This window comes from Hyperolius riggenbachi, chromosome 9 (assembly GCF_040937935.1).
Source record: "Hyperolius riggenbachi isolate aHypRig1 chromosome 9, aHypRig1.pri, whole genome shotgun sequence".
Taxonomy (NCBI): domain Eukaryota; kingdom Metazoa; phylum Chordata; class Amphibia; order Anura; family Hyperoliidae; genus Hyperolius; species Hyperolius riggenbachi.
Window position 1 is genome coordinate 263,696,767 of NC_090654.1, and position 13,433 is coordinate 263,710,199.

At 47.4% G+C, this 13,433-nt stretch overlaps 2 protein-coding genes across 2 annotated transcripts in view; one reads left to right on the forward strand and one right to left on the reverse strand.

Moving 5' to 3' along the window:
- LOC137533616 (uncharacterized) overlaps positions 1-13,433 on the reverse strand; it is a 75,557-nt gene that overhangs the window by 23,912 nt on the left and 38,212 nt on the right. The window contains exons 2-4 of the mRNA XM_068254960.1: positions 12,102-12,221; positions 10,559-10,786; positions 3,639-3,723 (exon numbers count right to left, since the gene is read on the reverse strand). Of these exons, the coding sequence (XP_068111061.1) occupies positions 3,639-3,723; positions 10,559-10,786; positions 12,102-12,221 (433 nt within the window). The remainder of the gene's footprint in view (positions 1-3,638; positions 3,724-10,558; positions 10,787-12,101; positions 12,222-13,433) is intronic.
- Positions 10,004-13,433, forward strand: part of DIO2 (iodothyronine deiodinase 2) — a 47,268-nt gene continuing 43,838 nt past the window's right edge. Inside the window, exon 1 of the mRNA XM_068254447.1 lies at positions 10,004-10,796. Within this exon, the coding sequence (XP_068110548.1) occupies positions 10,575-10,796 (222 nt within the window). The 5' untranslated portion in view covers positions 10,004-10,574. The remainder of the gene's footprint in view (positions 10,797-13,433) is intronic.

Here is a 13,433-nt window from a genome sequence, read left to right on the forward strand (position 1 = left end):
CAACTGTACCTGGCTAACCTATACTGGGGGCAACTGTGCCTGGCTAACCTATACTGGGGGCAACTGTGCCTAGCTAACCTATACTGGGGCAACTGTGCCTAGCTAACCTATACTGGGGCAACTGTGCCTGGCTAACCTATACTGGGGGCAACTGTACCTAGCTACCTATACTGGGGGCACCTATACCTGGCTAACCTATATTGGGGGCAACTGTACCTAGCTACCAATACTGGGGGCACCTATACCTGGCTACCTACCTATACTGAGGCTCACCGCAGTTATAACATATGGTACAAATTGTTGGGTACTGTGTGATCATTCCAGCTCGGAAGGGGGGGGGGAGGAAATGGGGAGAGACATCCTCACAAGTTTGCCTCAGGCAGCAAAAAGTCTAGAACCGGCCCTGCTCGGGTTTACCCAGAACTACTAAAAAAAAGCATAGCGGTCTAATGCTGGGAACACACGATGCAATTTCCTGTCCGATTGACGGGTAATCGGACAGGAAGTTGTATCGTGAGTACATGTCCAAACTGCTACCGATCGATAAAGCAATCAATTTTCCAATGATAACTTCTCAAAATTGATCGCTTACTCGGAAAAAATCGCTAGCTTCCCGTGGATCGGGTGGGAAATTGCATTGTGTGTTCCCAGCATAAAAGAGACCAAAAAAGTCCTCCTATTAAAAAGCAACGCTCAGTGCAATTTGCCTTCTTAAAACAGCAGGTATTTGCGATAATTCAGCTTTAAAGAGGAACGCCAGAGAAAATAACGTAATAGAAAATGCTTAATTTTTACAATAATTAAGTATAAATTATTTAGTCAGTGTTTGCTCATTGGAAAATCCTTTCCTTTCCCTGATTTACATTCAGACATTTATCACATGGTGACATTTTTACTGCTGGCAGGCGAAGTCACTGGAAGGAGATGCTGCTTGCAGTTGAAAACAGCTGTTATTTCCCACAATGCAACAAGGCTTCCACAGTGTGATGTCAGAACCTTGGTCCTGACATCACACTGTGGGAGGGGTTTCACCACAATATCAGCCATAAAGAGCCCCCTGATAATCCGTTTGTGAAAGGAAAAGATTTTTCATGGAAAAGGGGGCATCAGCTACTGATTGGGATGAAGTTCAATTCTTGGTTACGGTTTCTCTTTAAGTGAGCAACTGTGGTTTCCCACGATGCATCGTGGAAAACCACAATTGCTCACTTAAAGCTTCATTATCGCAAATACCTTCTGTTTTAAGAAGGAAAATTACACACACTCCAACAAATTATTACTTGCTAGCTTAGGTAGATTGAGTTTTGTGAGTTAAAGAGAGTCTGAAGCGAGAATAAATCTCGCTTCAGACCTCATAGTTAGCAGGGGCATGTGTGCCCCTGCTAAACCACCGCTATCCCGCGGCTTCACGAGGGTCCCTTCACCTCCAAATCCCCCTCCGTGCAGCGGGAGTCTTCCTCCACTGAGAGGGGCGGGGGAGAGGGGGCGATGCGCCGCTGATAGACGCGACTGAAGGCAGGGCTGCAGCCATTAGCCCTGCCTCCAGGAGCGACCAAGTCTGCGACCAAGTGTTGCAGTGGAGGGTTTGGGGGTGAAGGGACCCCCGTTTAGCCGCGGGATAGCGGCGGTTTAGCAGGGGCACACATGCCCCTGCTAACTATGAGCTCTGAAGCGAGATTTATTCTCGCTTCAGAGTCTCTTTAAAGCTTACTCAGCTCCTGGGAGTCCCCATAATTTATAGTTACGTCCCTGAAGACTGGGGACATGGACAGCAATAAAAACCCTGAATGTTTCTATTTAGTTTTTATTTTAAAGTTGTTTTTTTTAAGTGGACCTGAACTCTTGCACAGGCCAGAAAAAAAAATGTGAGAAATGTACCCTGGAAATATTTAGACAGTTTAGCCTGTTTAATCCTCCCTAATCTGTGACTAATCACAATTGTAATTTGATCTCTCAGCTGTGTCAGCTGGCTGCCTCGGCAGTGTAGCTAATTTGTAAACAAAGGATGTTAACCCTATGTCTGCTTCCATGAAAGCAGGAAGTAGACACTGCAGATTTATTGCGGGATTTGTATGAGTTGTAACAAAGAAATGTTTTTTTTTCTGTTAAGGTTATTATGCTGTTGCTTATCTTTTATAGCAGAGAGGAAGTTCTGAGTTCAGGTCCGCATTAATAACAACCTCTTTTTGCAGACACTAATCTGGGGAGACAGTCAGTCAGATGTCTGCAGACATCCCAGCACAGAAGATAGCAGTAATTGGGGCCATAAACAGGATGGGAACACCTGATAGCCTGATAACACTGGTTGTGCAGTGATGGGGGTAGAGTTCAGAAAGGTTTATTGTGCTTTTCCTACATGACACAGCAATAGTGATGTCACTGAGCCTGACTTCTAAAAGTAAAGGGGCCCATACAACTAACGATTTTCACGCCGATATACAGCAGATTCGATCACTGTGATCGAATCTGCTGTGAAATCCTTGCGCAAACACTGACAGAATGATCGATTTCCGTCCGAAATCAATCATTTCTGTCAATTCGTCCGTGCGGAAGATTTTGCTCGATCGCCGGCGGGTCGGGAGTGTATCAATAGCGGCGTTTGAATGCCCGACGACTAACACTAGCGGCAGTACATTACCTGCTCCGGCCGGCGCGTGTCCCCTGGTCTCCGCTGTCCCTTCTATGTGCTCGGCTCCTCCAGCTTCACTGAACTTCCTTTCCCGGCAGAAAGTTTAAACAGTAGCGCGCCCTCTACTGTTTAAACTTCCCCGGCAGGAAGTTCAGTGAAGCTGGAGGAGCCGAGCACATAGAAGGGACAGCGGAGACCAGGGGACACGCGCCGGCCGGAGCAGGTAATGTATGCTGGGGAAGGGGGCAGCTTCACAGACTGTGATCGGTTTCATGCTGAAATCGGTTCACAATCTGTTAGCAGTAAAGGCAGCCATACGATCCCTCTCTGATCAGATTCGATCAGAGAGGGATCTATCTGTTGGTCGGATCTCATGGCAAATCGACCAGTGTATGGCCACCTTAAAAGAACTCCTCTCTGTCTTCTGCTCCACATCCAGAATTACAAGGGGCCATTTGTGGGGGGCTGGGATGTAATTAAGAATATGGAGAATTTTGATTGGAAGCATTTCCATTTAGGAAGGAAGCTGAGTTGTAACTTGATATATCATGACATCATTGTTATTAACCCCCCCCCCCCCCCCCTCTACCTTTATCTCATTCACTTACAATTATTCACATAATATAAAGATGTCATTTGGGAAAACCAGAGAAAACCTTGTTCACGTGTGACACAACAGGTGGCATAGGGAGGGTAGTGAATGGGAACATGTGTTCCTAAAGCCAATCAAAGTGCCTGATGAATGAATGATCACTGCTCCAGCAAGTAGCAGTGATTATTCATTGAAATGAAAAGAAACAAACTTTTTTTCTGTGTACTGTTGTAAGTGCATAGGATAAAGTGTGGGGACATATAATGTAAAAAAGTAAAATTAAAATAAAAATGCATTACAGAAATACATCCCCTATAATTATTAATCCCTTCTACTTTCTTCCCAGTTACCAAAATAAAACACTTTAAAAAAACCAAAACAAAGTGACAGCATTTTAAAAAACATATAAGTAGATACCTTAAAGCAGTGGTCCTCAAACTAAGGTCCGCAGGTGGAATGCGATCCCCCTGGCTGGCTGCTGGGAGTTCTCCTCTGGGCATGACTGGAAGGAATCAATACCTAGATTCAATGTAATGTTTTTCACCATCATTTTATGTATGTTCCGGCCCCCCAGCAGTCTGACGTATGTTGACCCGGCCCTTGACCGAAAAAGTTTGGGGACCTCTGCCTTAGAGACTCAGCTTTTTTTTTAATATGTATGTCATGTGGGCATATTACTGTTATTTTTGCAAATGCGGGCTTGTAATTATTGATATAAACAAACACAAAACTGGGAAAAATATACCTTTATTTCCATATAAAATACTGCCACCATATATTGTACTGGGACCTAATTTACACGTTGCAATAACCAGGATAAATGGTCAAATAAAATGTGTGGGTATTTATCTACAGTAGCAATTTTTATTATCAAACTATAATGGCTGAAAACTGATAAATAATGACTTACAGTATACTTTTTTTCTCATTATTCCCATTAAAATGCATCCGAAATAAAATAATTCTTAGCAAGAAGTACCACCCAAAGAAAGCCTAGTTTGTCCTGCAAAAAAAATATATAGATCGCTTAGGTGTGATAAGTGGCGATAACATTATTGGTGAATAAATGCAATAAAGTTTTTAATGGAAAATAACCTGCAGTGGGGAAATGGTTAAATCTGTTTTGTGTCTCATACAATGGTGCCACAGACAGCATCTCTATTGATTGTACAATCCAGAAGTGGTGAGAGTTATCAGGAGTAATCAGAACTCATGTACCGTAATTATTAGGCGGAGGCATCGCCTATCAGGAGAGATCAGAATTCATATAATTACTAGGTGGATACATTGTCTCTGCTACAATCCTTTCTGTACATCTGGATGACTTCATATAGAGTCACACAATTTATTCTGTAATCCTAGTAGAACTCAGCTGGTTTAATAGAGTTACTGTTCATCTATGAGGCCAGGGCACTTACTGGGCACCACCCACCTGCATCTCACAGCCCCTAGGATGGTCACATGACCAATATTGCTGCCTTCTAAAAGTGAATTATGGGATCAGCAGTTTCCAACCAGCCACGTACCAGGGATGGACAGAGAGTAAAGTACTGGTCAATATCATGGCGGTGGTCTTATGTGACAAATAATCATGGCAAAACCTTGAACTGCGGCCCTTATTGCGCCTTCAGTGAAGTACTTATACTGAAGTGTAGTTAGGGCCCGTTTCCACTTGTGCGGTGGGAATTCGCCGCGGTAAAAATTCGCATGCGGATGCGAATTTCGCATGCGGTTATATGCGAATTTTCAAGTATTCCTTTAATAGGAAATTTGCATGTGGTATTGGTATGCAAATTTTCATGCGAATTCGCATACGATTTCGCATGGAATCAATGGAAAAGCACACATGGTTAAATTCGCATACATCGTCATCCATGCAAAATCATATGCGAATTTGCATGAAAATTCGCATATAACCGCATGCGAAATTCGCATCCGCATGCGAATTTTTACCGCGGCGAATTCCCACCGCACAAGTGGAAACGGGCCCTAACTACACTTCAGTATAAGTACTTCACTGATATATATTACTGATATATTATATCAGTGTGACACTCATATATTATATAGTATTCCTTTCAATACATTGTATGCGAATCGCATAGCGGTATGCGAATTCTGATGGCTCTGCCGAGCAGATTTTTTCTGCACAGAAAACCGCAAAGGAATCCTGACAAGTGGAAACAGTCCCATCCACTTGTATTGGCTATGCGAATTTGCATGCGGAAAACGCATGCGAATTCGCAATAGTGGAAACTAGCCCTTAAAGGCTTTGAATTCCTTTTGCGCCAAGAGCAAGCAAAAAATAAGTTGCTCCAAATTAGTTTAAAGGACACGTAAAGAAAGGGATACGGAGGCCAGTGCTGCTCAGATACCACTTTTCACTATCTGGATCTAATTCGGAACCGGATACCCAGATATCCGATCCGGGTTGGACATCCAAGTTGAAAATGTTCCAATCCGGATCCGATTCGAATATCCGACCTCACTATGCGGCCGGATTCAGATATCCGGATAGAATACCGGAAGTGACCTGAAAATGGCTTAAAGTGGCAAAAAACCCTTTCGGAGGCGTCTCTCTCTCTCTCTCTCTCTCTCTCCCTCACTTCCTCCCTCCCTTCGAAAGGGATTTTGGCCATTGAAGGCGATTTTGGCTTCTGCTCGGATATCTGAACTAACTATCTGCCCGGATTTCGGATTTCGGATGGGAAATCCGAGTTTGCTCGGATAGTCTATTCGAATTTTAAAAAATATCCGAATTGCTATTCAAAGTTCGGATAGTGGAAAAAGTTCGGATTATCTGGGTAGTTCGGATATCCGAAATCTTGCTGAGCACCACTGATGGAGTCTGCCATATTGATTTCCTTTTAAGTCGGTACAAAAATCCTTCGACTCAGACTCCTCAGGTTAGGATTCCACCGACTCCGACTCCTCTAATTTGCATATTACAATCTTGTTGATAGAAAGTATGTAACATAAAATGCATCTGTTAACTGCCAACACTTAGGAATTTTAAAAGACAACTGAACTGAGAGGGATATGGAGGCTGCCATATTTATTCCCTTGTAAACAATACAAGTTACCTGGATATCCAGTGGATCTTCTGCCTCTAATGCTGAGCATACACGGTTAGATAGTTCTTATCAATTAAGCCGCTGATGGCTCAATTGATAAGATCCAACCTGTCCAATACCGCGCTCGATCCCCGCGGGCGGACAATAGAAAATTACGAAGCGCTGATAAGAAGCACCCGCGGGGACGAGTGGGAATCAATCCAGGCGCACACGCGGACGAGCGGAGACGCGTCAGCATCGAGCTGCTGGCTCGATACCGGCGCATAAACGAAGTGTGTATGCCCACATAATACTTTTAGTCATAGACTTAGGCCTCGTTCACATCATACGTATGACGTGGTAACACGCAAGAATGGCAGAAGGGTATAGACAGCCCTTCTGCCATTCACATCAAATGCACTGCGCAGCAGTATGATGTGCTATGATGCGCTTGCGTACTTCTGCATGCATTCTGCCCGCAAGCGCAGAGCTGACCCATTCACTTTCAATGGATGGGATCAGCAATGCAGCGGGTAGCAGCGCAGATGGCATGCGATCGTACTCGTTGCGTTCCGATCGCATGGCCATCTGTGTTGCATAGATGTGAATGAGGCCTTAAGCCTAATCTACACGGAGCGATCCGGCGGCTTGATTAGCTGCTGAATCGACTCTGCCGCATGCCCGCGCGTACCCGCTCGTCGGATTCGTTCCCCCCTCGTCCCCGCCGGCGCCGCTTATCTTCCGCTCGATTCCCTGCCATTGTCCGCTCATGGGGAATGAGCAGGGAATCGGCCGCGGCGAGATCGGACCTGTCGGATTTTATCAATCGAGCGGCATCAGCGGCTCGATTGATAAGACACATCGCTCGGTGTAGACCCAGCTTAAAACTAGTCCTTGGTAAGAGTACTTGTAGAAGGTACAGACCGGAACAAAGAACATCTATCAGGCCCAAGGCAATGTGAATGTGGTGGGTACATGTAAGAGTGATGTGCAGGTACTCTGCAGGAGAATTAGGGAGTTCTTCCTCAATTACACATTCCCCCCCCCCTCTAAAAAAAAAGCATTTCCTGTTGTCCCTCAGTCATGCCAGTTAGTTGAAAATTCCGGTTGCCTGGGTTGTGGATAAGTCAGACTTTTGGTTTAGAGTTTTGATTCGACAGACTATTTCACATGGTTACACAAATGAGAGTCATGGACAAAAATGATGGGACCTCTAACCAGAAAACCTGCGAAAGGCATTGCGAAGTGTAGTTGTATAAAAGTAAAGCTGTTTTTGTTTGAATTAGGCTGTTTATGTCCTTTTTTGGGAGGTAAGTCCACTGCTCCTGCTTTTTAAAAAAAAAAAAAAGTTTTAATGCATTTTATACTGTTTGCCGCCTCTGTATTATCGATTGTTCCAGTGTTATGGTCCGCCCTTGGTGGAGGGGTATCACAGTTTGTTCTACCCATCTGCTTATACAGTGGTTGCCTATTAGGTGACCCACACTTGTGAGTATCACTCTACCTTCTGTATGTCTAAAAAAATCTTGGATCATTTACATACAGTACTGTACTATACTAGAGTGGGCTCTTGTTTTCTTTCCCCTCCATTTTTGGGTCTTTTCAAGCACTCACTCAGGAATTATTGCACCTCACTGACCATCCCTACTGTCAATCTGCACTGGGTAAAACACACAGAGGTAGGTCTCTCTCGGAGCAGTGAGGAGTAGTAGTTACCTCTGTCAGTCCCAGCTGGGTGCAGCACACAGAGGTAGGTGCCCCAGGGAGCAGTTGGAGATAGTAGTCCCGTTAGTCCTCACTGGATGCAGCACACAGAGGTAGGTGCCTGGGGATCAGTTAGGGGCTGTAATCCCCTCTGTAAGTCCCTGCTGGGTGCAGCACACAGAGGTAGGTGCCCCGGGGAGCAGTAAGGGGTAGTAGTTACCTCTGTAAGCCCCCGCTGGGTGCAACACACAGAAGTAGGTACCCCAGTGAGCAGTAAGGGGTAGTAGTTACCTCTGTCAGTCCCCGCTGGGTGCAGCACACAGAAGTAGGTACCCCAGTGAGCAGTAAGGGGTAGTAGTTACCTCTGTCAGTCCCCGCTGGGTGCAGCACACAGAGATAGGTGCCTGGGGAGCAGTTAGGGTTAATAGTCCCCTCTGTCAGTCTTCGCTGGGTGTAGCTCACAGAGGTAGGTGCCAGGGAGCAGTTGGGGGTAGTAGTCCCCTCTGTCAGTAGCACAAAGGTGATCTGGGGAGCAGTTGAGGTAGTAATCCCCTCTGTCAGTAGTACACAGTAAGTGCCCTGGGAGCTGTTGAGGGTACTAGTCCCTACCCTCTGTCATCAGCACGCAGTTAGGTGCTCTGGGGAGCTGTTGGGGATAGTAGTCCCCTATGTCAGTGGCACACAGGCAGGTGCTCTGGGGAGCAGTTGGGATAGTAGTCCCCTCCTGTCAGTAGCACACAGTTAGGTGCCCGGGAACCTGCTGGGGGTAGTAGTCCCCTGTCAGTAGCAAACAGGTCGTCTGGGCTCTGGGGAGCAGTTGGGGAAGTAGTCCCTTGTCAATAACACACAGGCATTCTTGGGAGCTGTTGGGTGTAGTAGTCCCCTGGGCCATGTCAGTAGCACAAAAGTGCTCTGGGGAGCTGTTGGGAGTAGTAGTCCCCTGTCAGTAGCACAGAGGCAGCTGTCCACGGATCAGTTTGGGGTAGTAGTCCCTTCTGTCTGTAGCAGTTAGGTGCTCTGGGAAGCAGGTGGGGGTAGTAGTCCCTTCTATCAGTAGCACTCAGGTGTCTGAGGAGCTGTTGTGGGTAATAGTCCCCTCTGCCAGTAGCACACAGGTGTCTGGGGAGCTATTGAGGGTAGTAGTCCCCTCTGTCTGTAGCACACAGTTAGGTGGTCTGGGGAGAAGTTAGGGATAGTAGTCACCTCTGTCAGTAGCACACAAGTGCTCTGGGGAGCAGTTTGGAGTAGTAGTCCCCTCTGTCAGTAGCACGCAGAGCAGGGACAAGGTCCTCCAGCACCCAAGGCTGAGACACCAAAGTGCGCCCCTCCATCCCTCCCACAACAGCCATTACACACTGATTGCTATTAGACTAAGAGGGCCACAGGGCCCACAACCTCCCCAACACCTTAATATCTAGTTATCTGGCTTGCAGTCACTGCTATGTATCCCCTTTTCTTATTTCTTTCTGCTTCATACACAATTAGGAATGACAGCTGAATGAATTGTGCGCCCCCTCCTACACTACGCCCTGAGGCTGGAGCCTCTCCAGCCTATGCCTCGGCACAGCCCTGACGCAGAGGTCAAGGGATCAGTTTGGGGTAGTAGTCCCCTGTCAGTAGTACACAGGTGGTGTGGGTAGTAGTCCTCTCTGTTAGTAGACACAGGTGCTCTGGGGAGCTGTTGGGGGTAGTAGTTCCCTCTGTAAGTAGCACACAGGTGCCCTGAGGAGCAGTTAGGGGTAGAAGTCCCCTCTGTCAGTAGCACACAGTTAGGAAGTTAGGAGCTCTGAGGAGCTGCTGGGAGACTCCCAGTGGGAGTAGTAGTCCCCTCTGTCAGTAGCACACAGAGGAAGGTGCCCCTGGCTCGCTCAGGTACAGCCGTGCAGCCTCCAGCAGCTGGTTCGGAGAGATGTATGGAGGGAGGAGGAGTTGCTCTTATCCTCTCCTTTAATAACAAAGTCCCGCCTTTGCAAGTTTCTGTTTTTTTTTCTTTGAGCGGCTTTTTTCCCTATTCAGAGCATCTCCAGCCCCAGTAAATGCCCTGTGCTGCCTGACGTCAAGGAGCAGCTCCCGGGCACAGCAGGGCTTTCTCTCAGTGCAGCAATTACATAAAAGAACTCCGGAGAGGGGTGGGGGCAGAGGGGAGACAAAAGCAGATAGCCGAGCCTCTCCCGGCCACAGACAGGTCACATTCCTCCTCCAATCACCAACCTGGAGTCTCCGCTAAACTTCTGCCCCAAAACTTTCCTGAACTTCTGAAGAACTTCTGCCTATAGGCGGCACCTGCCTGAACTCCTGCGGAACTTCTGCCTATAGGCGGCACCTGCCTGCACTCCTGCGGAACTTCTGCCTATAGGCGGCACCTGCCTGCACTCTTGCGGAACTTCTGCCTATAGGCGGCACCTGCCTGCACTCCTGCGGAACTTCTGCCTATAGGCGGCACCTGCCTGCACTGCTGCGGAACTCTTGCCTATAGGCAGCATCTTCCCCCACTCTTGCCTATAGGCGGCACCTGCCTGAGCACCTTGCGGGGCCCGGGAGGATGAAGAGGGGGTAGCTGCCCAGAGCACTCAGCCGTACCTGGAGGAGGTGGGCCATGGGGCTGCTCAGCGTGGACCTCCTGATAACTCTGCAGATCCTGCCCGGGTTCTTCTCCAACTGCCTCTTCCTGGCTCTCTACGACTCGGTGGTTCTGGTGAAACACGTGCTGCTCCAGCTGAACCGCTCCAAGTCCGGCCAGAGGTCCTGGCGCCGCATGCTGACCCCAGAGGGGCTGCGCTGTGTCTGGAGGAGCTTCCTGCTGGACGCCTATAAACAGGTACGCCCGGGGCTGGCCAGGCGCTCAGGTTTAATGACAGCGGCAGCAGTGCTCAGTGTAATGAGGCGCATAGCAGGATGTGCAGCCTTGTAGACTGTGTCACACTGCATTGATCACTCTGTGTAATATAATAGTCACTCTATAACACTAGGACTGCTGTATCACAAAAGTAATGAAATAACTATTCTATATTACAGTAACCACTGTATTATAATACAAGAACTGTCGAATAATAGAATGAGTATTATAGCTGATGATAAGTGGGGGCAGGGCACATAGGTAGTAGTCCTCTAATGCTAAGTACACTGTGTGAAACTTCCCGTCAGATCAACTGGTCATGCTGATTTTGTAAAGTAAGGATTTGAAAATCAATCCAGTTATCGATCGGGAGCAGTTTGGACATATACACACCATGCAACTTCCTGTTAGATTACCCATCGATCTTACAGGAAATTGCTTCTTGTATACCTGGCACTGGACCCTCTGGGAGATCATACAGAGGTAGGAGTCCTCAGTAGTATCCCCTAGGAGATCATACTGGGGTAGGAGTCCTTGGTGAGATGCTCTATGTACAGGAGTAGTAATCTTCTGAAGAACCCTCTAGGACAGTGATGGCGAACCTTTCAGAGGCCGAGTGCCCAAACTGCAACCCAACATCGACAAATTTATCACTGAGTGCCAATGGAGGGGGGAGGCTGGAGCGGGGCTTCGGGCTATGAACTGGCACGGCATCTAGTAGACGCCGCGGCCAGTTCAAGCAGGACATAGCGCAGCAGCGATGGCGTGCCAGCAGATTCGGCTACGCATGCCGGGTTTGGCACGCGTGCCATAGGTTCGCCATCGCTGCTCTAGGAGATCATACAGGGCTTAGTAGTCCTCACTAGGACCCTCTAGGAGATCAACCAGGTATTAGTCCTCTAGGACCTTCTTGGAGACTGTACAGGGGTAGTAGTCATCTAGGACCCTCTAGGAAATTATACAGGGGTAGTAGTCCTTGGTGGGGTGCTCCAGGAGATCAAGCAGGGATAGTAGTCCTCGGTAGGGCATATGTATAAACGCCACCGTTGAGTTGGGGACAGGATGAGCCGAATGGAGGATCACCCTGCTGCTGCTCAAATTCCCGCTGACGTTAAATAATATTCCCCCTCCGAGTGGTAGCAACTTGGAGGGAAAAGTGATTTGGGGTCCGAATTACTTGTGCGCGGTCTGTGGACTATAGCATAACTGCTGTGCCCAACTCAGGCGCTACGCCAGCAGTGCCAAAATCACCTTATTTGCACGCTAGGGTCCTCTAGGAAATCATACAGGGGTTGTAATCCTTGGTGGGATGCTCTAGGTAGAAGATCTTACAGGCGCAGTAGTCCTCTATACCCTCTGGGAAATCATACAGTGGTAGTAGTGCTTTGTAGCAGTCTCTCTGTAGGGCTAAAATTAGAAGATTTATTTACAGTTACTAAGGTTTATTTCTTAACATTGAAAATATTTTAACCTTGAACCCAACACTGACCTCAATTCCAACTTTTACCCCAACACTGAACTTTATCTCAACTCTGACCTGTACCCTAACACTGACCTTTACCCTAACACTGACCTTTACCCCAACACTAACCTTTAGCCCAACTGTAATCTTTTTAACCTTTACCCCCACTGTATGCCCAACATTAACCTTTATGCCTAATGCTAATCCTTACTTTATGCCCAACCCTAACCTTTACCTCTACTGTATGCCCAACACTAACCTTTACCGCTACTGTATGCCCAACACTAACCTTTACCGCTACTGTATGCCCAACACTAACCTTTACCCCTCTACTGTATGCCCAACGCTAACCTTTACCCCTACTGTATGCCAACACTAACCTTTACCCCCACTGTATGCCCAACACTGACCTTTACCCCTACTGTATGCCCAACACTGACCTTTACCCCTACTGTATGCCCAACACTGACCTTTACCCCTACTGTATGCCAACACTAACCTTTACCCCTCTACTGTATGCCCAATGCTAACCTTTACCCCTCTACTGTATGCCCAACGCTAACCTTTACCCCTACTGTATGCCCAACGCTAACCTTTACCCCTACTGTATGCCCAACGCTAACCTTTACCCCTACTGTATGCCCAACACTAACCTTTACCCTTACTGTATGCCCAACACTAACCTTTACCCCTACTGTATGCCAACACTAACCTTTACCCCCACTGTATGCCCAACACTGACCTTTACCCCCACTGTATGCCCAACACTGACCTTTACCCCTACTGTATGCCCAACACTGACCTTTACCCCTACTGTATGCCAACACTAACCTTTACCCCTCTACTGTATGCCCAACGCTAACCTTTACCCCTACTGTATGCCCAACGCTAACCTTTACCCCTACTGTATGCCGAACACTAACCTTTCCCCTACTGTATGCCCAACACTAACCCTTACCCCTACTGTATGCCCAACACTAACCTTTACCCCTACTGTATGCCCAACACTAACCTTTACTCCTACTGTATGCCAACACTAACCTTTACTCCTACTGTATGCCCAACACTAACCTTTAACCCTACTGTATGCCCAACACTAACCTTTACCCCTACTGTATGCCCAACACTAACCTTTACCCCTGCTGTATGCCCCACAC